The sequence below is a fragment of the Scyliorhinus canicula genome, chromosome 3 (genome assembly GCF_902713615.1).
Source record: "Scyliorhinus canicula chromosome 3, sScyCan1.1, whole genome shotgun sequence".
In the NCBI taxonomy this organism is placed as follows: domain Eukaryota; kingdom Metazoa; phylum Chordata; class Chondrichthyes; order Carcharhiniformes; family Scyliorhinidae; genus Scyliorhinus; species Scyliorhinus canicula.
In genome coordinates, this window is record NC_052148.1 from 209216435 (window position 1) to 209242122 (window position 25688).

Below are 25688 nucleotides of genomic sequence, written 5' to 3' on the forward strand. Positions count from 1 at the left end.
TTGGAGACTGCGATGCTTCCTCAAAAGCCCCTCTTCCGGGACATCCGCATACCTCCTGTCCACCCTTACCATTTCTTCCACCAACCTCTCCCTCTCAACCCTCTCCCTGTGCGCCCGAATAGATATCAGTTCCCCTCTAACCACCGCCTTCAGCGCTTCCCAAACCACCCCAACTTGCACCTCCCCCGTTGTCATTGGCTTCCAAATACCCCTCTATACTCCTACGGACCCACCCACATACTTCCTCCTCTGCCAGCAGCCTCACATCTAACCTCCATAACGGGCGCTGATCCTTCCCCTCCCCCAGCTCCAGGCCCACCGAGTGCGGGGCATGGTCAGATATAACTATCGCCGAATACACCCCCCCCCCCCCCCCCCCCAACCCCCAAAAACCACTCTCGGGATCAGCGCCCTGCTGAGGACAAAAAAGTCAATCCGGGAATAGGCCTTGTGGAAATGGGAGAAAAACGAAAACTCCCTACCTCCCAGCCTCAAACACCTCCCAAGGGTCTACCCCTCCCATCTGATCCATGAACCAACTCAGCACAGAGGCCGCCGCCGGCCTCTTGCCCGTCCTTGACATCAAACGATCCAGGGCTGGGTCCAACACAGTGTTAAAATCCCCTCCCAAGATCAGGCCCCCCGTCTCCCAAGTCCGGGATCCGGCTCAACATTCGCCGCATGAAGCCCGCATCGTCCCAGTTGGGGGCGTACACGTTAACCAGAACCAGCGCCGGCCCTAGGGTTGCTGGCGCCCCGGGCAAGCTAAACTTCGGTGCCCATTGGGGGGGGGGCCATGGGGGGGCCATGGGGGGGGGGGGCGGACCCGAATGGGGGCCTGGGGGGGCGGACCCGAGGGCGGGGCGGGGGGGGCGGACCCGAGGGCGGGGCGGGGGGAGCGGACCGAGCGGGGGGGGTGCGGGGCCGCCCTGGGGGAGGGCGGCCACCGCGCATGCGCTGGTTGGCACCGGCCCAACTGCGCATGCGCGGGACCCGAGTCTGGCGCCCCCTAGCACATGGCGCCCCCTAGCACATGGCGCCCCCTAGCACATGGCGCCCCCTAGCACATGGCGCCCCGGGCGACTGCTCGAGTTGCCGGTCCCTTGAGCCGGCCCTGACCAGAACCACCCGTTCTCCTTGAAGACTACCACTCACCATTACGTATCTACCTGCGCTGTCTGCACCCACACTCGATGCCACAAACGACAAGCTCGTGCCAACTAAAATCACCACCCCTCGATTCTTCGCATCTAGCCCCGAGTGAAATACCTGTCCAACCCAGCCTCGTCTCAACCTCACCTGATCCGCCACCTTAAGGTGCGTCTCCTGGAGCATAGCCACGTCCGCAGCCAGCCCCTTCAGATGCGCCAAGACCCGGGACCGATTCACCGGTCCGTTCAGCCCCCTCACGTTCCATGTGACCAGCTGAATCTGGGGGTCTTCCCCCTCCCTCTGTGCCGGTCAGCCATAGCTCTCCCCAGGCTCACCACGTGCCCGCAGAAACCCCAGGCCAGCAGTTCCCCTTTGGCCCCTGCAGCCGCAACCTGGTACCCCCCCCTTATTCCCCCCCCCCCCAAAAGCTAGGGCCCCCCCCCCCTAGCTGCGTAACCCCTTCCATTGTCACAACATCATCCGCCAACAACCCCAAGTCAAACCTGCACCCCGGCCTCTGCTCTCGTCCCGCTCTAAACCAAATCTCCAGCCAGTGGGGCACATGATCCGAGATAACTATCCCCGTGATACTCTGCCTCCTCTATCCCAACCAAAATCTCCCGACTCACTACAAAGTAATCAATCCTCGAATGCGCCTTTATGGACGTCTGAAAAGAACGAATACTCCCTTCCCCCTCGGTTCTGAAAATGCCATGGATCCACCATACCCATCCTCTCCATACCCTACCCCCCCCCCCCCCCCCCCCCCCCCCCCCGACCTGAGGCTTGACTTATCCACCCTTGACTCCAGGACACAGTTAAAATCTCCTTTCGTGATAAACTGGTGCGTGGCCAAATCCGTGATCGCTGCCAACAACCATCTCATAAAACCCATATCATCCCAATTTGGGTCATACGTATTTATCAACACCACCTGTGCCCCTTCCAATCTCCCACCCAGACCCCTCATCTCCTTCGCACTCTCAAATCCCATTTTTTGCTCATTATAATCACCATTCTCCTCTATTTCAAATCAAACCCAGAGTGAAAATTCTGCCCGACCCACTCTTCCCTTAACCTAACCTGGTCCTTCACATGGAAGTGTGGCTCCTGCAGAAAGACTGCCCCCTCTTTCAAGTTCCTGAGGGGTGCGAACATCTGCAACCTTTTAACTGGCCCATTCAGTCCCCAGACGTTCCACATTACCAGCCTTACTGGAGACTTACACCAAACTACCTACCCTGCACATCTTTGGGTTGTGGAGGTGAAACTCGCGCAAACACGTGGAGAATGTGCAAACTCCACACGGACAGTGACCCAGAGTCCCAGAACTTGGGACCTCTACGCTGTGAGGCAGAACAACAGCAACTTAAACGCCTTTAATACGATAAGTCAACCTAAGGAACAATATAAAACAAAATATGACACCAAACCCAACAAGGTAATTATTAGGGCAATTATCCAAATCTTGGTCAAAACGATGGGTTTTAAGGAGTGTTCAGGGATGCTCAAGAGGTCGTGGCTGGAATTGGAGGTCAAGATATCTCGGAGGGTTTTGGGGCTAGAGGCATTTACAGAGTGGGGGAGGGGGAGGGCTGGGATGATGGAGGGAACAAAGCCATGGAGGGGTTTGGAAACAAGGATGAGAATTTTAAAATCAAGACATTATTTGACCTGGAGCCAGCATAGGTCAACGAGCACATGGGTGATAGGGAAGCAGGACTTGATACGAAACGCGAAGGTAGTTTGCATATGTTTTCCTTCCATACTGTGAAGGTTAAGCAGTCTGGCGTTGGAGATTTTAGCTTTAACCCAATTCGAATTTTGTTTAAGGATCTAATGTCCTTACTAACGTCAGCAGTATTTGATAGCTTATTGCAGCATTTAAGTCACACAAAAATCATGAAGTCTAGTCATCAATCTACCTCTGCTTCTTTGCTGTGACTGGGATACAGTATAACATTTTTGGAAAAAGCTCAAAACTATACCGAGGAACAAATGCAAGGGGTTTTAGAAGCTTCTGCCCAGTACCGTAATCTAAAACAGGACGTTTTTTTCAGAGACCACTGGCTTTAGCTTTGTAGGTCGGGTGCCTGTCTGATGGTGCTTGCTTCTTTTTGGGATGAAGGTTCATACTAGTGGTATATCTTCATTACCCCAATAATAATCACCTACTGTGAAGACGCTTGACACATCTGTATGACATTTCTAGCATGTTGACCCATTGAGGTATTAACCCATTTAAAATCCGTTTAAATCGAAGAAAAATAAATGTTAAATGATTTATCCTCTTAATTCATCAACAGGCTTGTTACTATTGCTGCTTCCATCTTTCTCCTGCCTAATAAATGAAAGAAATCTACGATGTGACTCTGTTTACAGCTGCTCTTCTATATTGCAAAGCAGGAAAACATATAGGAACTAATATTTAATGTCTATTATGATTCCTCTGTACCACAACGGGTGCTGATTGGGCCTGCTCCTTCTTGAGCTCGATTAATTGCCAAACTACAGTCTAATCCTAGAATAGAATCATAGAACCCCAACAGTTCAGAAAGAAGCCATTTGGCCTATCGACTCTGCACCGACCCTCTGAAAGAGCACTCTACCCAAGCCCACTCTCCCGCTTGGACACTTAAGGGGTAATTTAGCATGGCCAATCCACCTAACTTGCACATTTTTGGATTGTGGGAGGAAACCGGAGGAAACTCATGCAGACACGGGGAGAACGTTAATACTCCACACAGACAGTGACCCAAGGCTGGAATTGAACCCGGGCCCTTGGTGCTGTGAGGCAGCCGTGCTAACCACTGTGCTAGTGTAGGTATGGGACAGAAGCGGGCCCCAAGTCTACCTCCGAATGGAGATCAAATTCCATGCTAATGGCGTTCATCTGATCCGCATGCTAGCGAACTGAGCTAATCGGTTCACCTAGAGAGGGCCTAATGAACTGTAAAGTTGGGTGAAAATATTACTCGTGCTCTCTGCCCATTTTGCAGCAACTCTTAAATATTGCAGTCAGATTTGCAGTTGGTTGCACAACTGTTTTATTAGTTAATGGGATGCTCACATCACTGACAAAGTCAGCGTGTATTGTCCATCCCTAATTACCTCTGAGAACACGGTGGTGAGCCATTTTCTTGCACCACTACAGTTCCGATTCTCACAATGCTGTTAGGAAGGGAGTTCCAGGATTTTGACATACTGACAATGAAGGAACAGTGATATACCAAGTCATGATGGTGTGTGTGCCTTGGAGGGAAACTTGCTGGTGGTGGTGTTCCTATGCATCTGCTGCTCTTGTCCTTTTAGGTGGTAGAAGCTGCAGGTTTGGGTTGTGCTGTGATAACCAGCTTTGCTGAGTTATTGCAGATTACTCTGCAGATAGTACATATTATGGATACTGTGGAGGGAAGATGCTGAATGGGATGCCAATCAAGTTTGTTTTGTCCTGGCTGGTGTTGAGCTTCTTGCATATTGTTGGAGCTGTACTTACCCGGGCAAGTGGAGAGTATTCCATCACACTGCTGACTTCTGCCTTGTAGATGATGGGCAAGCTTTGGGGGTGAGTTACTTTTGGCAGCGCTCATAGCCTTTGAACTGCTCTTATTGTCACAGGTTTTATATAAATAATGGCAGGTCTGGTTAAGTTTCTGGTCAATGGTGAATGCCAAGGTGTTGATAGTGGGGTATTCAGTGATGGTAATGCCATTGAATGTCAAATGGAGATGCTTAAATTCTCTTTTTTTGAAGACACAATTGCCTGACACTTGTGTGGCTTGGATGTAACTTGCCACTGATCAGCTCAAAATTGAATGTTGTCCAATCTTGCTGCACATAAGCATAGGCTACTTCATTATCTGAGGAGTGAGTTGCAATCGGAACTGAACTCTGTGCAATAATCAGTGACCATTCCCATGGTCTTTACTGTGCCCTGTATGTATATATGTATGTATGTATGCACGCACAGTATAAGAAATGGGAGCAGAAATGGGCCACTTGAGGCCTTTTGGAACCCACTCCACCATTCCACAAGATCATGACTGATCTTCCTCCACTCCATCCTCCTGCACTATCTCCATTTTCCTTCAGTTCTTTAGTTGCTAAAAATCTATGGACATCTCCCTTGAAAGTATTCAACAACTGGGCATCCACAGCTCTCTGGGATTCAGAATTCCAAAGATTCACAATGCCTTAATGAAGAAATGTCTCCTTGACTGACTCTATGTTCTAGATTTCCCAGGCAAGGGCAACATTCTTTTCAGCATTAACCATGGAGTAAATATAATTGGCTGAAGACTGACATTTGTAATGCTGTGGGCCTCAGGAAGAGGCCAACTCGGATCATGTACGTGACGCTTTTAACTGAAGATGATTGCAAATACTTCGGTCTTAGTCTTTTGTGCTGATGTGCTGAACTCCAGATTGAGGTTGGGGATGCCAGTGCAGCCTCCTCCTCCAGTTAGTTGTTTAATTGTCTATCACCATTCGTGACTGAATGCAGCAGGACTGCAGAGTTTTGACTGTGGGATCCCTTAATTTTGCCTATTGCACATTGATTCCACTGGTTATCATTGGTGTTGTCCTTTTGTTGTTGATTAACCATGTTGGCACTTCATTTCCCAAGCATTCCTGTTGCGGCTCCTGGCATGCTCCCATACACTTCTTATTGAATTAAAGTTGGTGTTCTGGTTTGATGGTAATGGTAGACTGAGGAATATGCCAGGCCATGAGATTCCAGATTGTAGTTCTGGTAGAGGTTCCTCTTTCCAAAAGAAGTGGTGTCAGCAAACCATCATTGGCATCACAAACTTGGAAGGATCTTCAAGAAAAAAGACCATGTCATATTTGACATTGTGATGCATGATAGAATGAATACCTGGCATTTTAGAAGACCAGCATTACTTATTGATGATTCATAACCAAGATATCATCAACCCTAATACACTTGCCAGACAATGACCCTGAGAACAAAAGCTTTTGGGATCTGGGTCAACTGATAGATAGTTCTGTAAGACAATCTACAGCTACCATGCAGCATCGGACTGATGCACATGGTGATTATAATAGTTAGCAGTGTCCTGAAATTTGGCTATATTTCCTGATAGGCAAATAGTAGTGCTGACTACAGCGATGGCAGTGAAGACTACTTTCCTTGATGGCACCTTGTACAGCACCACCTTAACTTCAGCATGCATCCACTGTACTTGGGGGAATTGTCAATGTCCTGTACTCATCTGCAGCCTAATTGCTTCATCTGGGGTTTCCCTTCCCATCTGGTTGTTTGCCATTATCAATCTGTGTGACGGTGGATGATAGATTGAAGTGCTTCTTGAAACTTTCCAAAAGCTTTCTAGTTTAATACCCATATGTTTTAATATTCCTTTTAATTGCCATCATTCTTTTCTTCTTGTACTTGTCTAGCCTGGACCCACACAAATTGGCATCTTGAAACAAGAACATCAACAACATCAGACAATACATATATAGAAATCACACTGTTTCTTTTTTTTTAATAAATTTAGATTACCCAATTATGTTTTTCCAATTAAGGGGCAATTTAGCGTGGCCAATCCACCTACTCTGCACATTTTTGGGTTGTGGGGGCGAAACCCACGCAGACACGGGGAGAAAGTGCAAACTCCACACGGATAGTGACCCAGAGCCGGGATCGAACCTGGGACCTCAGCGCCGTGAGGCGGTTGTGCTAACCACTAGGCCACCGTGCTGCCCTGAAATCACACTGTTTCTAACAAATCTTTTTTTTTGTAAATAATTTTTATTGAAAAATGTTGAATTTACACAACAATAACGCACCATAGTAAAATACCAAAAATAACAATAATATTAACAATCTTAAACATTCGCCCCACCCCCATGCACAACACAGCATTTTAACAACAACGCAAATTAACACAATATAAAGTTACAGAATAGAAACTACAATAAGGAACCCCCCCCCCCCGGTTGCTGCTGCTATTGACCAAGATACCTATCTTTGAGCCAGGAAGTCCAGAAAAGGCTGCCATCGTTTATAGAACCCTTGTATTGATCCTCTCAGGGCAAATTTGACCCGTTCCTGTTTTATAAATCCCACCATGTCACTGATCCAGGTCTCCACACTTGGGGGCCTTGCATCCTTCCACTGTAGCAGAATCCTTCGACGGGCTACTAGGGACGCAAAGGCCAGGACACCGGCCTCTTTCGCCTCCTGCACTCACGGCTCTACCGCAACTCCAAAAATCGTGAGTCCCCACCCTGGTTTGACCCTGGATCCGACCACCCTCGACACCGTCCCCGCCACCCCCTTCCAGAATTCTTCCAGTGCTGGGCATGCCCAGAACATATGGGCGTGGTTCGCTGGACTCCCCGAACAGCAAATCTTCTAAAAGTCATTACATTTTCAGCTTTCCTAACCAAATCCAGCAAAGCATTTCAAGTATCAACAATTCTATGTGGAAATTTATTTCTGTAGTTCATATGATCACACAAAATACTGTAATTGTGAGTAAATAACCTTTCAGGTTTGGAAGTAGTAAGGCCATGTATCAACTAAATCAAAAGTCGATCTCCTCTTAAAGGTTATAATCCAACGGTTCTTAAATGCTCCTTGAGGTATTCCCTTTATGCCTTCCGTTTTCTTGGTAAGATGTCCTTGCACTCTCTCTATAAACTGCACCATCTCTCTGAAAGTGTGGATTCCAAACTGTGGAAGCATATTCCAGATGTGGATGTACCAGCTACTTACAGATTTTATGATAAATACTAACATCCAAACTCAAAAAGGGTGCATTCAGTGCTGGTAAAATATTTTCTGCCCGCTGTACTGCCTAAGCCACATGATTCATTAACTTTAAATTACTTGTAATAATCACACCCAAATCCTTTTCAATGGTTGAATGTGCTAAAGCAGCGTGTTTCAAACTGGTGTTTCAAACTCGAGACCTGCGGGTGGGCCGCCGAGCGATTGGTCCTGGTGTTCCCAAATGCGGGAGAAGCACCCAACGGCCGTGACCGGCTTTTGAGAATGCCGTCGGCGACCGGCCTTTCAATGTGAACACTGAGTCTTCCCGCCAGAAGCGGTGGTAAAGAGCAGGTCACACGCCCGGTCTGCACACTGACATCATGCACCTGGTACGTCCATGCTTTGGCCACAAAATCACAGGGGGAGAGATTCCTTCGTTTTGTAGCTGACAGCAAGCAAGTAACAGGACTATGAAGAGCTGAAGATGGGTCATTTTGTAATAAGGAAGAGCGGGCGAGAGACACTAACAGGCCAGGATCTCATAACTGAATCTGCTGGAGTTAGTTGCGCAGGAGAGTCCATGGCACGACAAAGCAGTGCTGGTGTAAGCTGTGTACAGAGTTCTAGGGTCTCGGATAAAAAAAACCATTAAGAAAAAACTGAAATCTGGAACAAACCAGTGTAAAGATAATTTCTTGAGATATGACTTTGATAATTGGTGGCCGTGCCTTTAAATCCCGAGGCCCCAAGGCCTGGAATTGCCTAAGCCTCTCTACCTCATTATCTTTTTCTTTCTTAAGGTGCTCAGTCAAACCTCTCTCTTTGACTCACCATGTGGCTATCAGCTGAGCAAGGTGAGGTCGGGGACAATGTCGAACCCGCTCTGCTTCAGGGAGCCAAGCTACCAGTACATGTATTCCTTCTGGCACCAGATATTCACCAAGATGGCAGGAGTTGTATGGAACAGGAGGCATCAACTGACTTTGAGATCGGCCTCGCAGAAAAGGAAGAGACACCACTCCTGAAGTGCAGTAAAGACCAGAGAAGGGTTATCCTTCCAAAAACCCGCACACGCCTGCGGACCTTGCATCTTGCTATACCACAGGTTATAGGCAGGGTGTGCGCATTTCTCGCGAGCATGAGACAGATCCCTTCATCCAACTTGTACCTTCTGGATATGGGAGAGCCCCCCTGACTGATGGGGGGAGATGGAGGATCCACCTAGATCATCACAGGTACTTGTAGTGGGGTTGCGAGTCCTGGAAAACAAGCAGATGAGGCCCTTGAGGCTGAGCCCACCCAACAACATGTCGCCATCCCCACGAACCTATGCATCTTGATAAAGGACAATGATGAAACTGTTCCACTCAACGAATCACAGGATGGTGGCATGGAAGGGGATGGCCTATCACTTTGTCTTGGGCTTTGGTGCTGGATGCATGATATTTGGGACAGATCTTTGCCCTGAAACACCATATGATCCAGCGTCTGAGACAGCAGCACCCTGAACTGCTGCCCTCCAGCCCCCAGCAAAACCCCAGGGAGGAACCCCACTGTCGTCTACCCTGGTATCTGGATGCTGATGGATCCCTGGTCTTGGCTCCATAGGGAATCGGTGCCCAGATCCATCCAAATAGGATGCTCGCAGAGTTTTGCAGGAGGACCTGTCAGATGCTGGCCCATAGGGCACTGAAGGCCGACTCGGAGGGTGCTGAGTAGCTCGATACACCTGCTTGAAGGCAAGCCTCCATGGCTGAACAAGCTGTCAACAGGATGTTTGCGATGTTCTGGGGCAGCAAGGTGGCACAGTGGTTAGCATTGCTGCCTCACCACGCCAGGGACACGGGTTCAATTCTGGTCTTGGGTTATCTGTGTGGAGTTTGCACTTTCTCCCTGCATTTGCGTGGGTTTTCTCCGGGTGCTCCTGTTTCCTCCCACAGTCCAAAGATGTGCAGGTCAGGAGGATTCGCCATGATCAATTGCCCCTTAGTGGCCAAGTACCTGCAGGTTCGGTAGGGTTACAGAGATGGCGTGGGTCTAGATGGGGTATTTTTTGCTAAACCAAAAATCGGGGATACTCAAATAGAGTAGATTTGATGCACAGTTATCAGTGGTTGTCAGGCTGGAAGAGGTTGCAGAGATAGGGAGGGATGACGCCATGGGGAGATATGAAAAAAGTAAAGAAAATTTTAAAATTGCATTATTGTTTGGTTTGGAGCCAGTATAGATTGGTGAGCACAGGGATGATGGATGAACATAACTTTGAATGAGTAGTTATTTATACATAGCAGTAGATTGCAGGGAATGAACTCTTGTTTTCGAGTGTCTAACATTTTAGTCCTTTTTCAAAAACAACAAATGCAGATAAACTTGACAATCCTAGAGTTCAACAGTATAATTTTCAAATACGGCGGAATTATTAACAAATAATATGCGCAATAATCAGTAGGAAAATAACATTAGCTCACTGGGCTAAATCACTGGCTTTTAAAGCAGACCAAGGCAGACCAGCAGCACGGTTCAATTCCCGTAACAGCCTCCCTGAACAGGTGCCGGAATGTGGCGACTAGGGGCTTTTCACAGTAACTTAATTGAAGCCTACTCGTGACAATAAGCGATTTTCATTTCATTTCATTTTTCATTTAAATCTATTCAAATATCTAGGGCAGGAACTTACTGCTATGAAAAATTGATATAAATCCATTTTAAGCTTGAATTAGCTGAGGTTTCATTTGGAAGGAAACAAATCATTAAAATATGTTTCAATATTTATAAATGACGACTAGTTTCTAATATATTATTTAGAATTTCCATATTTAATATTGCACTGTAGATAGTTGGCTTGTCGAGAAATGGCAATATGACTTTGCAGGATATTTAGGACATTCACTCCCACTCTTCCCTTTTTAATATCCTTGTACCTACATTGATCCTATTTGTCATACTTTACTAGAGAATTAAGCATTAATTTGTAATTAAATTCAACCATAATAAAATTGGGGACATTTGATTAATCTGTCAGATACAGGTTAGCCCTCATTGTAATTGATTATAGAATATCACTGTGCCAAATGTATAAGGTCCAAAATTTGCAGCCTGTTTGGTGCACCTCTGGTTCACAAGTAGCTTTCAGCATTGTGGATGTTAGTGGTGTCACATCTACAAATGGTACAATTGATAGGAGCCTGTGATTACAAGCAAGTTGAAGCAGATTGTTCAAATGTAATTACTTCATTTCAACCCTGTTCTACATTATAATGAGATAATTTCACTTTATTTCTGATTAATGCCCTGATAACTTGTTAATTTATTCTAGTGTTGTCTCAACCGTGAACATAAGAACTAAGAACAGGAGTAGGCCATCTGGCCCTTCAAGCCTGCTCCGCCATTCAATGAGATCATGGCTGATCTTTTGTGGACTCAGCTCCACTTTCCCGCCCAAACACCATAACCCTTTATTCTTCAAAAACCTATCTATCTTTATCTTGAAAACTAAAGTGAAGTGGGCTTTGTAAGTAAATAGAGATCAAGGGATGGATCTTTATCTCACTAAGATGGTCTTTGGGGTTGTGCCAAAAGTTAAAATGCAGAATATCTGGAACAGGAGCAGGAATTAGAGTTAAACTTGTCTTGTGCATGTCTACTTTATGGTTTTAATGGACACAGGACTGGTGACTAAGGTTGCCAACTGTGAGGTGTATTTCTTGGAGGCTTCTCACATGCACTTGCCCCATGCTGCAACTATTTGTTGGCCAGCTCATCCATCCTTGTGACTTTCTGCCTTCCTGCCTTCCTCCGCCAATTGGAAAGTGAAAAGACTCATTACCCAAATGGACGATGCATTATACTTGTAATAATGTTGTCGCCCATTCACAGATGTAGCATTTCTCTGAAAGGGTAGCTACCTGCTTGGGGAAAAAGTTTGCAACTTTTTAATTGAGGATGGACCATCCTATACTTCAGACAATTCTTTAAGTTTGTTCTGATGTCGTACTGGAATGCAAGTTTAACAATGTTCCACTCATGAAGTATGAGCTTGACTGTAACATTTGGCTGGCTAGTCAGCCATGGAGATCATCATCACTAAGACTCATCATCTTCCCACATGTGCATTTCCCAGTCAGGAATCACAAAGCCATTGCAGTAGAAAGAAGGGGCTGGATTAGGATGGTATGAAAGTGGTGGTGCTAGCAGCCTGTGTGCCAGGGTCTGCTACTTCCATTCTGCGATTCTGGGAGAACCGTCAGCAGAAGGAAGCCGGCCCATGCTGATGTGGTCCGGCAATATTGATGATGGATGGTTAAGCTAGTCTGTGACCCTTCAGACTTGAGGAAGTGGAGATATGAGAATCAAGCAAGATTGGAAGAGGTTAAAATTTTTACTGGGATCAAGGATATTTGAGAGTGGTTGGGTATATTGAAAACAGCAGAGATATAGGCAGTTGGGAGTTTGAAAATGCATTGGTTAATGGCTAGAGGAAAGAATTTTAGCAGAGGGTGGCGACAGAGGGAGTGGGTTAAGGAAATGGTGGGGGGGGGGGGGGTGCAATGTAGGTGGTGACGAATAAACAAAGTGGTTGTGCTTTGTTTTGTCTGTGATGGAGCTCTTCATAATGTAAATGAGATCCTTGCTATCCCTTTAATCCACTTGATCTACAGAATCTGTCATCACACTATCCCATTCCTCACTTTCCTGCTCTTTTTAAAAAAAAAATAAAAAATTAAGAGGTGGGATTCTCCCGTACCCGACGGGGCGGGGGCCCCCGGCGGCCCATTGAGGCGCACTGGTCCCCCCCATTCTCCGAGGCGGGCGGCGCGAGTCACGCCTCGCCGACTTTGAGGGCTGGAGAATTCGGCAGCCGGCGGGGGCGGGATTCACTCCGGCCCTCGGCGATTCTCCGACCTGGCGGGGGGGTCGGAGAATCCCTCCCAATATCTCAGCTCTACTCCACCTACTCAACAGATGCACCTGACCTGACAGAGTGCACCAGGACAGAGGACAGATGAGCTGACTCTGCAGAATGGTCCGTTTAAGAGAAAGAGCAAAAAGTGATATTGCTGCAGCATTTGTCTGCTTGTGTAGCTTCCAAGGCCTTAGATTTTACTTTGATACTGGAACTGATAAAAAGAGCCTTTCTCTGTATAAATGTGACGAGCTGCAGTATGGCCTCGCACTTTCATTTAGAATTTTAAATCAATATTGGAAGCAAATTTGAGTGAATTAATGTATTCCATTTGTCTGCATAGGGCTTGCCTAAAGCCCATAGCGCTTACTGCATTTGTCCCATTACCCTTGCCTGATTTGTTTGAATTCACTTTAGAGCTTTAGTTTGAACTGAAAACACCAACACAAGTCTGTGATCTACAAAACTAAAAGAGTATTTGTGGAGGAAGGGGCTGGTTTAGCACAGGGCTAAAGAGCTGGCTTTTAAAGCAGACCAAGGCAGGCCAGCAGCGCGGTTCAATTCCCGTACCAGCCTCCCCGAACAGGTGCCGGAATGTGGCGACTAGGGGCTTTTCACAGTAACTTCATTTGAAGCCTACTTGTGACAATAAGCGATTTTCTTTTCATTTGATTTCATACCATGGTGTGCTGGCGGATCATTGGCCTTTCACAGACTGAAACAAAGTTTAAATGAAGCTCCGATGCAATGAAAGCCTGCCCTGTCTGAAAGTTCCTAAATGAAATGAGTGGGCAATCTTTTAATGTCTTCTCAGTGGGAACCTGTTACAATTGGCACTTGGTTGACAATCTCGCACTTAGAGAGGTGTTTAAGGGAACAGTTAGAATGATGCAGCAGCAGATGCTCTTCTGGATTTAGATTTTGGTATGGAAGTAGATCAAGTGCAGAAAGTCCTAGAGTGTGTGGAAAAATGCACAATGTTAGTCTCTCCTACTGTGTGGCAGATCTTGAAATGTTTGAGTAAAAAATGGTAAAACCTTCCATTTTTCCCCCAACATTGGCACTTGTCAATTTGTCATCTGTGAGTGTAAGTGTGGCATATGTGACTGTTAAATTCAAATTTCAGCACATCCTCCCTGTGTCTGCACGGGTCTCACCCCTGTTGGAACCAACAATTCTACGGACACGTGCTTGTAGGATTAGAATAGCGGTTTTAATATACTTGCAACAGAGCCAGCCTGTTAGCCGTTGAACTTTTGGTGAACTGGCTGGCTGACCCTGTGGCACTGATCTTTATACAGCAGCTCCTGGGGGAGAAGTCCTGGGCGGAGCCAAGGGAGAAGCCTAGTACAACTCTAGCATTCCCAGAGCTACTCCCCCTGGTGGTCAGGTAGTGCAACTGCACTTACAATATAGACACATGTATATACAGATAATAATCTGGTGTGAACCACATTCCGCCCCTGTGAAAAAAATAGAGTCCAGCGGGGGTGGTGGCTCACAGAGTTAGTGTGTCCGGTGGACATATTGTTCTTTTCAATCTGCGGAGCACCGGGGTTGCAGCCTCTTGCGGTGGCTAGGTGGGTGTTGAGAGCTGGGGTACGATGGTAGACTCAGGGGCGGGTCTTGTCCGAACTTTATACACCTCTGGCTCGACCGGAGACTGGGGGCAGGCTGGTTCTGGTGCGTGGAACCGGTGGGGTGAGCTTGCGGAATCGGGGGCGCGAGGGGGCGGCAGCATCCAGCGGGTGCCAGGTCCCGAAGGGATACTGTGTCCTGGTGACTGTCCGGGAACTCCACAAATGCGTACTGGGGGTTGGAATGGAGGAGGCGCACCTTTTCAACAAGGGGGTCAGTTTTGTGCCCCCTGACGTGCTTCCTCAGGAGGACCGGGCCTGGTGTCCTCAGCCACGCTGGAAGTGAGACTCCCGTGGTAGTGCCCCTAGAAAAAATGAAGAGTCACTCGTGAGGGGTTTGATTTGTAGCTGTACAGAGCAGGGATCTGATAGCGTGGAGCGCGTCTGGGAGGACTTCTTGCCATTGGGAGACTTGGAATTTTCTAGACCGGAGGGTCAGCAGGGCGGTCTTCCAGACCGTCGCGTTCTCCCTCTCCACCTGTCCATTGCCCCTGGGGTTGTAGCTGGTAGTCCTGCTCGAGGCGATGCCCTTGTCGAGCAGGTACTGAGCAGCTCGTCGCTCATAAAGGACGAACCCCGGTCGCTGTGCACGTAGCTGGGGAAACCGAACAGGGGTGACACTATGCAGGGCCCTAATGACTGTGTGGGAGGTCATGTCGGGGCACTGAATGGCAAAAGGGAATCGGGAGAACTCGTCGATGATGTTGAGGAAATAAATGTTCTTGTTAGTGGAGGGGAGTGGCCCTTTGAAATCGATCGCAAGGCGTTTAAAGGGCCTAGAAGCCTTGACCAGGTGGACCCTGTCTGGTCTATAGAAGTGCGGTTTGCACTCCGCACAGATCGGGCAGTCCCTGGTGACCGCTTTTACCACCTCGTTAGAGAAAGGCAGGTTTCGGGCTCTGATGTACTGGGCGAGCCGTGTGACCCCTGGATGGCAGAGGTCCACGTGTATGGCTTTCAGACGGCTGATCTACGCGCTGGCACATGACCCGCGGGATAGGGCATCCGAGGGCTCGTTGAGCTTCCCCGGTCGATATTTAATATCGTAACTATAGGTGGAGAGTTTGATCCTCCACCTATTTTTATTTTGCCCCTTTGCGAGTTGTCAAACATAAAGGCAACCGATCATTGGTCGGTGATGTGGGTGAACCTCCTACCTGCGAGGTAGTGCCTCCAGTAACGAATAGCCTCCACAATGGCTTGTGCTGCCTTCTCTACAGAGGAGTGTCGGAGTTCTGAAGCGGATAGGGTACGGGAGAAAAATGCAACGGGCCTCCCTGCCTGATTTAAAGTGGCTGCTAGAGCTACCTCTGAGGCGTCGCTCTCAACCTGAAAGGGAGTGGATTCATCCACCGCCCGCATGGCTGCTTTGGCGATGTCCTCCTTGATGCAGCTGAAGGCCTGGCGTGCCTCAGCTGACAGGGGAAATCGTGTGGCCTTAGAGTGGGCGGGCTTTGTCCGCATATTGAGGGACCCACTGGGCATAGTATGAAAAGAACCCCAAGCACCGTTTGAGGGCCTTGGGGCAATGAGGGAGGGGGAGTTCTAAGAGTTCTAAGCATGCAGTCCGGGTCTGGGCCAGGACTCCGTTCTCCACGACGTAGCTGGGGATGGCTAGTCTGTTTGTGCGGAAAACGCATTTCTCCTTGTTATAAGTGAGATTTAATTTCTGTGCCGTTTGGAGAAAACGGTGGTGGTTGGCGTCGTGGTCCTGCTGGTCATAGCTGCAGATGGTAACATTGTCCAGATACGGAAACGTGGCCCGCAGCCCGTACTGGTCTACCATTCGGTCCATTGCTCGTTGGAACACCGAAACCCCGTTGGTGACGCCGAAGGGAACCTGGAGGAAATGGAAGAGGCGGCCATCGGCCTCGAATGCCGTGTAGTGGCAGTCCTCCGGGCGGATTGGGAGCTGGTGGTATGCAGACTTCAGATCCACCATGGAAAATAGCCGATATTGGGCGATCTGATTAACCATGTCTGCAATTCTGGGGAGGGGATGTGCGTCTAGGAGCGTAAAGCGATTTATGGTCTGACTATAGTCGACGACCATGCAAAATTTTTCCCCGGTCTTGACGACCACCACCTGTGCCCTCCAGGGACTATTACTGGCCTCTATGATCCCTTCACTGAGCAGCCGTCGGACCTCCGATCGGATAAATACCCTATCCTGTAGGCTGTATCGCCTGCTGTGAGTAGCTACTGGCTTGCAATCTGGAGTGAGATTGGCGAAGAGTGGAGGGGGGAGATGCGCAGCGTGGTTAGGCTGCAGATAGTGAGTGGGGGCAGGGGCTCGCCGAAGCTGAGGGTGAGGCTCTTGAGGTTGCACTGGAAATCCAGGCCTAATAAGAGTGGCGGGCAGAGGTCGGGCAGGGCATAAAGTTTAAATTTCGAATAACTAGCGCCTCGAATTGTGAGCGTAGCAACGGTGCGTCTTTGGATTTGGACTGAGTGGGAGCCCGAAGCGAGAGCGATAATTTGGCTCACCGGAAAAATAGAAAGCGAACAGCGTCTTACCAGCTCGATGTATAAAGCTCTCGGTGCTCCCGGAGTCAAAGAGGCATGGCGTGCTGTACCCGTTGATCTGGACCTCCGCCATCGAACTTCGTAGGTGCTTGGGGCGGGATTGATCCAGGGTGACCGCGTTGAGTTGCGGGTCGCGTGGTGAGTGCCCGGGGAAGTGTCCGATGAGCTTTCTGAGCATGCCGATGCAGATGGGGCCCGTGGATCGCACGTGGTGAGCGGCGAGGAAGATGGCGGCCCCCATGAGTCGCACGTGGCCGGCCGCATGGTGGGGGTTTGCCAAGATGGCGGCCCCCATGGATTGCACGTGGCAGGAGGGGGGCGGAGTCGGGGCATAGGCCGCAGCGTTTCAGGCCCCATGGGCCCGCTGGTGTTGGGAGCGATTTGTTCTCTCTGCAGGGAGTTAAAAACTGGGGCCCTTTTCGCGAGGCACACTCTGGTATAGTGGCCTTTCTTCCCGCAGCTGCTGCAGGTCGCGGATCGGGCTGGGCAGTGCTGCCGCGGGTGCTGACTTTGGCCACAGAAATGGCAGGCTGGGGCAGCTGAGTAGCTGGCTGGGGCAGCAGAGTAACTGGCTTTGGCAGCGCGGTAGCTGGGGGGCCGTGCGGCACAGGCCAGGGGGGCCTGTTGTCGGGGGTCCACGATGAGGTCGCGAGAAACTATGTGAGGCTGCGGAAGTAAACTTCCATAGTGGTAGCAGCCTCCACAGTAGTGTCTAAGTCCTGGGCCCCCTTTTCTAGCAGTCTTTGGCGCACAGTTAGACCTAAGGCTCGCTACGAAAACGTCCCGCACAGCAAGCTCCCTATGTTCAGCCGCGGTAACGGCTTGATAATTACAGTCATTGGAAAGATTGTTCAATTCCCTTACAAACTCGGCAAGCGTTTCTGCAGGCCACTGACGGCGAGTCGTAAGCACGTGGCGTGCATAAAACTTATTAATGGGCCTAACGTACATTTTGTCCAACATTGCCAGCACTGCGGTGTAAGAACCGGCCAGATTTAGCTGTGTGGAGATTCTGTGGCTTACCCTCGCGTGCAGTAGGCTGAGTTTTTGTTCCTCCGTTGTTCCGGCGGTGCTGGCTTCTGCCAGGTAGGCTTTAAAACATCTCGGCCAGTGGGAAAAATTTTCCTTAGCCTCTGAATCCTCTGGGTCGAGTTCTAGGCGTCCGGTCTTGAGGGCTGCTTCCATGATTTCTTCGACTGTTTCTTAAGTATATTAAATTGCTGGAACCAACAATTCTACGGACACGTGCTTGTAGGATTAGAATAGCGGTTTTAATATACTTACAACAGAGCCAGCCTGTTAGCCGTTGAACTTTCGGTGAACTGGCCGGCTGACCCTGTGGCACTGATCTTTATACAGCAGCTCCCGGGGGAGGAGTCCTGGGCGGAGCCAAGGGAGAAGCCCAGTACAACTCGAGCATTCCCAGAGCTACTCCCCCTGGTGGTCAGGTAGTGCAATTGCACTTACAATATAGACACATGTATATACAGATTAAAATCCGGTGTGAATCACATTCACCACAACCCAAAAAAGATGCGCAGGGTAGGTGGATTGTTCATATTACATTGTCCCTTAATTGGAAAATAATACTCTTGCGTTTATTTGAAAAATTCAAATTTCACCAAAAAAATGACAATTTTTGTTTGAATATTATTTCAAACCCATCCAAATGCAGATGTTCAAACATTACTTCTCTTTAAATGTGAATGGCTTGCAATATTTTTTTCTGGTATTCTAATGACCATTTTGGTCCTTCTCTTGTGTTTATCTTGGGTTTTGTACTTTATTATTCTGCCGGGGTGGTTGTGTTTGCTATGTAAACATGTTGTGATATACTATAAACTGAGGGTTGGGGATGGGGGAACTGTCTTTATGACATTAGTACAAAATGGGAAAATCAGCAATTTATTTCATACTCCTGTCTGACTTTTGTTTTCCGCTTAAGTCGACCGGGCTGTTAATTCACTATTGCTTGTTTTATGCTGCCACTGAAGATCTGTTTTATATGCAGTAAATCAATTGATGCCAAAAATGTTTGCTTTGTCTTTCTCTTTCTCATCACTTCACCTGATAACAGAGTAAAAATAAAACTGCTGTTTTATGTTATTCTTGCATCCACTCACATCCATGCTGTTAAATTCCTGATCACAGCCACATACGATTTTTTTTCTCACTCTGCTTAGTCCCAATCGGCTTGTTACTGTTACCTCAGAAGGTGGGAAGACAGACCTGCTCGCAGGCCTTCGTCACCAATGTCCATCTCTGTGGGTAGCTTTGGAGGGAACAAGCTGCTCCCATGGAAGTGGGTCGAAAAACGATCTGCTGACTTTCTCACAGCCAGCTTAGGCTGGCATGGTGAACTGTTAGAGCAGATTGGGTGTCCACCCTCTTGACCACAAGAGACATGGAAACAAAATAAATCCCTGGTGAAATATAGCATGACTCTTTTTAAAAAAAAAAAAAAAAATATTCTAATGAACAAGTTTAACTAGTTTCTCTAGTGGCTGACAGTCAATTTTGAGAAAAGTGTTAATAATTCTTCTCTGCCTTTTGCCTTACAGGGGAACCAGAATTTAAATACGTTGGCAACATGCATGGTAATGAGGCAGTGGGAAGAGAGATGCTTGTCTTCTTGGCACAGTATCTGTGCAATGAATACCAAAAAGGAAATGAAACGATTGTGCGTCTGATTCACAGCACACGGATACACATCATGCCATCCATGAATCCTGATGGGTTTGAGAAAGCAGCATCACAGGTAAACAGACACCAAGGACTAAATCTTAACTTCCAGTGACATTTGGATTTGGGTTGAGTCCGATTTAAAAGTACAAAACGCTGCAATAGGCAAATGTGAATGTGCCCATTTCTGATTTTGAAAAGAAAATTTTGAGTACCCGATTTATTTTTTCCAATTAAGGGGCAATTTAGTGTGGCCAATTCACCTGCCCTGCCCATCTTTGGGTTGTGGGGGTGAAACCCACGCAAACACGGGGAGAATGTGTGCAAACTTCACACGGACAGTGACCCAGAGCCGGGATCGAACCTGGGACATCGGCGCCGTCGGGCATCAGTGCTATCCGCCACTGGACTGCCCTTCACTTCTGACTTTAATGGGTGCAGAGCAAGGCGCAGGTGATCGATCCACTCAGGAGGATTATTATTTGTTTAAATATTATAATAAGGTTGCCCACCTTCATTTTAACAGTGGTTCTACTTGTAATTTCTATTGCTGCCAATCGGGGTTTCCAGGCCTCCTGGAAACAGGGCCAGTGCAAAGAGGTAAGAAAGAAGGGCTGAATCCCCATGAGCCAAGTGTCTTTACAGCATTGCTTGTGGGCTAGGAGGAGCAGGAGTGTTTTCTACAAACTCAACAAGCTATTCAGTAAACTATTTACTGTAATCTGGCTGCTCCCAATCACCACAGCAAGCCAACCCAATCACCAAGTACTTCACCCATGATCACTGTCTGCTTCACTCCCATTGTGACCACCAATGGCTCCCTGGTCTATGACCACTATCTACTTTCTTCCCCCAACCCCCTCCGCTCTCTATAACTACCATCTACTCCCCCCCCCCCCCCCCCCCCCCGCCGCGCTCTCCGTAACTATCACCTACTCTCCATAACTACCATCTACTCCCTCCGCGTTCCGTAACTACCATCTACTCCCCAAACCCCCATTCTCTTAACTGCCATCTACTCCTCACCCCCCACTACCCTACTCTCTATAACTACGATCTATTCTCCCCAACCTCCATGACCACCCTCTACTCCTCCTGACGTCGAAGACCATGGACTGCTACCCCTCCATGATGATCACCTCTCCCCCTCCAAGGCCATCCCACCCCCACCAACTGCTCCCCCTCTGCCACTGCCATCTGCTCTTTCCCCAATATCTCCCACCCGCAATACACCAACATGTTCTTGGAAGTCCTTGGGCTGGATTCTCTGGTCTCCGATGCTGAAATCGCGGTCGGCGAATCGGAGTTCCCGACCAAATCGGGGGCAACGACGCGTTTGCGATGCTCCGTCCCCTCCAAAGCGCCGTACTGAGTCCGCCGCAGCATGTATCGACTGCCTCAGGACATTGCCTGAGGCCCACCCCCTGATGCTCTGCCCCCGGCCGGCCGAGTTCCCAACGGCGTCGGTCGCGTGTGACCTCACCCATCGGGAACTTGGCATGGCGGTTGCGGACTCAGTACAATGCCTCCACAGTCGGGGGAGGGCCGATCCGCGGGCAGGGGAGAACTTTGTCAGGGGCTGGAGGCACTGTTTGGGGGTAGTGCGGGGTACACGGGCCGGCCGAGGAGGGGAGGGGGGAGGAATATCTCATGGGCCGGGTCAACGAGTGGCCGGCGCCATGTTGCACTGCATGGCCGCTGCAGTCCGCCGCCGTGCGCATGCGCGGCCAAGGACCCGACAATTCTCAGGGCAGTATCTGCATCTAGAACTGGGTGCTGTACGCTGCCGGCATGCTAGCCCTGGGCCAAACGGAGGATTGATGGCCGTTCCACGCCAACTGTTTCTGTCGTAAAACACCACCGTTCCCACGCCATTGTGGGGACGTAGCCTCAGAATCGGAGATTCCAACCCCTTGTCTTTTGAAGAAGGCTGCACATCTGGCAAGGCTCAAGCTTGACAGTCAAGCTGAATGTGGGTGGGAACCCTATGAAACGAAAGGAGCCGTAGCCTGCAGTTAAACTCTGTTGGGTATTCGGGGACCATGCACTCCTGGATTTCCTGACCTCGACAGTAACGCCCCCTTGCTCTCATAGAATTTACCTCCAGGCTAAAGTCCAGGCCCAGGTGTTACTGTGGAATTTGCATCACACCCCATTCACAGATATATAATTTTGTTGAAAGGATAGTCATCTGGTTGGAAAAATCTCTGCTTGGAAACATTTAGTTTTGCCATTCATGAGGAGTCAACTGCAAATTAAAACAATTTTATTTTCCTCTGTTTCTGAAGGCATTATGTCATACTGGAATGCAGTTTAGCAAGTTGGACAATATTCCCAGTCATCATATCTAAGACTGATCATTTTCTCACCTCACAGCCTGGCAGCACGGTGCATAGTTGTTAGCACTGCTGTCTAATTTACTGGAATCTGGATTCAATTCTGGCCTTGGGTGACTATGTGGAGTTTGCATGTTCTCCCAGTGTCTGCGTGTGTTTCCCCCGGATGCTCCGGTTTCCTCCTACAGTCCAAAGGTGTGCAGATTAGGTGGATTGGTGTCGGAGTGGGCCTAGGTAGGCTGTTCTTTCAGAGGGTTGGTGCGGACTCTAAATGAAAAATGAAATGAAAATCGCCTATTGTCACAAGTAGGCTTCAAATGAAGTTACGGTGAAAAGCTCCTAGTCGCCACATTCTGTGCCTGGCCGGTGAGGCTGGTACGGGAATTGAACCGTCCTGCTGGCCTGCCTTGGTATGCTTTAAAAGCCAGCTATTTAGCCCTGTGCTAAACCAGTCCCGATGGACCAAATGGCTACTTTCTGCACTGTAGGGTTTCTATACTGCTACATTTTCCACTTGGGATCACTAGACAAGATTCCTTGACAGCTATACCAGAATTGGGAATGGCAACTGTATTTCTACCTCCTCAAATCAGCAAAGCAACATAAACTGGAAATTAAATTTGGACTTTCAGATCTGTACTTGGTTCCACACGAACCCTAATTTGGAGGAATTTTACCAGTTTTTGGGGTATAAACTGAATATGAATAAAAGCGAGGTCTTTCCGATTCAAGCAAGGGGGCAGGAGATGAGATTGGGGGAGATGCCGTTCAAGGTGGTGGTGGTGGGGGGGGGAGCTTTCGGTATCTGGGCATCCAAGTGGCATGGGAGTGGGAGCAGCTGCACAAGCTCAATTTGGCTCGTTTAGTGGAGCAGATGAAGGGGGACTTCAGAAGGTAGGATATGCTCCCGTTGTCATTGGCGGGGAGGTTGCAGACAGTGAAGATGACGGTTCACCCGAGGTTTGTGTTTATATTTCAGTGCTTGCCTACTTCTATCCCTAAGGCTTTCTTTAAGAGGATGAATGCGGTGATTTCTGGGTTTGTGTGGTGGGTAAACCCCACGGGTAAAGGTGCTGCTGGAGCGAGGCCAAGGGGGGTGGGGGAGGGGACTGGCCCGACTGAATTTTAGAAACTACTATTGGGCAGTGAACATCGCAGTGGTCAGGAAGTGGGTAGTGGGGGAGGGAGCGGGTGGAGGCAGCCTCATGCAAGGGCACGAGTTTAGGGTCACTGTTAACTGCGTCTCTGCCGTTCTTGCCGGCTCGGTACTCCACAAGCCCAGTAGTAGTGGCAGCCCTGAGGGTGTGGGGACAGTGGCGGAAGCATATGAGGGTGGAGGGGACACCAATTTGTGGTAACCACCGATTGGGATGGGGGGGGGGGGGCTGGATGGAGGGTTTTGGGGTGGCAGCAAGCTGGGATCAGGCGGTTTGGGGGCTCTCTGTGTTTGGGAGGAATTGGAGGAGGAGTTTGAGCTGCCTGGTGGGAAAGGGCTCTGCTACCTGCAGGCGAGGGACTTTGTGCAGAGGCAGGTTTTGACCTTTCAGCACCTGACGCCCCAGGGGATACAGGACAAGGTAGTGTCAAAAATGGGAGTGGGGGAGGGGAAGGCCTCAGAAATTTAAAAAGAGCTCATGGAATTGGAGGGAACCCCGATGGGGGAGGTGAAGCGAAAGTGGGCGGAAGCATTGGGCAGAGAATCAGAGGCGGGGTTGTGGGAGGATGCCCTGAGTAGAGGCAACGTGCCCATGTCACATGCCAGGCGTAGCCTGCTGCAATTCAAGCTGGTCCATATGACTGTGGCCCGAATTAACAGGTTCTTTGAAGAGGTGGAGGACAGGTGTGGGCAGTGTGCAGGAGGGCCCGCAAATCATGTCCACATGTTTTAGGCACGTCTGAACCTTGGGGGATTCTGGCACGTATTTGCCGATTGTCATGTCAAAGGTATTGAAGGTATAGGTGGTTCAGAGTCCAGAGGTTGCAATTTTTGGTGTGTCGGAAGACCCAGGGGGCGAGAGGGGCTGATGTTTTGGCCTTTGCCTCCCTGGTAGCCCGAAGATGGATCTTATTGGGATGGAGAGCCTCAGAGCCCCTGAAATCAGGGGTACGGGTTAGTGATGTGGCCGGGTTTCTCAGGTTTGAGAAGATCAAGTTCAATCTGAGGGGATCGATGTTAGGGTTCGCCCGGAGGTGGCAGCCATTTATCAACTTCTTTGGGGAAAATTAAGCTGTCAGCAGTGTGGGGGGGGGGGGGGGGGGGGGAATTGTATATTGTATATGTCAGCCATGTTGGCTGTGTTTGGTTGGGTGGTATTATTTACTTTGTTGTTTATCCTTTTAAAAATTGTTAAAATTATTGTCATAATATACATTCAGGCATATGATGGAGTGCAGACAGGCAGTGATTGAAACACAGGATGACCAGTGAGCACACAGAACACAGCAGCCAATCACCAGACAGGACATGACCACTATAAAGCCAGAGGGCACCAGTTTTTCTGTTCTCTCGGGATCCAGCCTCTGAGACAGTCAGAGCTCGTGAGCAGCAGCCAGTGCAAACACCATGTGGTAGTCAGTTAGTCTAGTCTAGCTAGCCTCAGGTCTCCAGTCAAGTCAGCATAGTGTCAACCCACAGTTAAGCATGTAATCTAGTTAGATGTTAAATAAAATCATGTTGCATCTCATCAAGTGTTGGAAGCCTGTCTCTCTCTCTCTCTACACTGCATCAAACGCAGTCCACATAGACCCAGCCTGCCCAACACATCAATTATATATGCCTTAAAATATATTTAAAAAAACATTATGAAGGATAGAATATAGGAGACCAGCCAGGAAAATGTTGAAATAATCAATTGTCAAAGTAACTATAGCTTTCAGCTGAAGCAGGGGTGGTAGTTATATTATCATGTTGTTGGGTTGGAACCATTTCAATGATTCCCAAAGATTGCTAACTTAGCACTCGAACATTACTTTTAACATATTTACATATTATGGAGAACTTTCTCTCAAGCTTCTATCTCTGTTGCTTTCCTTTTATTTTCACTTTAGACTCAGTCTTGCATCATACTCGTGTATATTATTCTTTTCTGTAACATCGCTGACTATTTTAGTTAACCCTTTATAGGACTTAATCTAACATATTCCATTATATTACATTGGCGAGGATGTTATCCACATTTGTGTTAAAGTTTGAGTCTGCAACCTTCCTACTTTGATTGAGTTCTTTGCAGGTTGAATTGTAAACATGCTGTACACAACGTACAGGACTTCTGCTTATTCAGAAAGATTTATTATACATCAGATTTGCTTCTACCACCATCTACTGGTCAACCATAGCCCTGGCACAAAAAAAGCCTCAGAACAATTATAATGGCAAATCTGACTGAAGATGGCACTACTGTTACATTAAAGTTGGATAGAGGTTTTTGAATATTTGGATTTTAGTTATGTACATTGTCACTCATTATTCAACAACACTGTGGTTAGCACGGCTGTCTCATGGCGCTGAGGTCCCAGGTTCGATCCCGGCTCTGGGTCACTGTCCGTGTGGAGTTTGCACATTCTCCCTGTATTTGCTTGGGCTTCACGCCCCCCCCCCCCCCCCCCCCCCCCCCCAACCCAAAGAAGGGTAGGTGGATTAGCTATGCTAAATTGCCCCTTAATTGGAAAAAATGAATTAGGTACTTGTAACATTCAGTCTGCTGTGT

General features: G+C 48.5%; 1 protein-coding gene across 1 annotated transcript in view; it reads left to right on the forward strand.

Moving 5' to 3' along the window:
- Window positions 1–25688, forward strand: part of cpe (carboxypeptidase E) — a 199871-nt gene that overhangs the window by 86248 nt on the left and 87935 nt on the right. The window contains exon 2 of the mRNA XM_038792117.1: window positions 19525–19721. Coding sequence (XP_038648045.1) covers window positions 19525–19721 — 197 coding nt within the window. The remainder of the gene's footprint in view (window positions 1–19524; window positions 19722–25688) is intronic.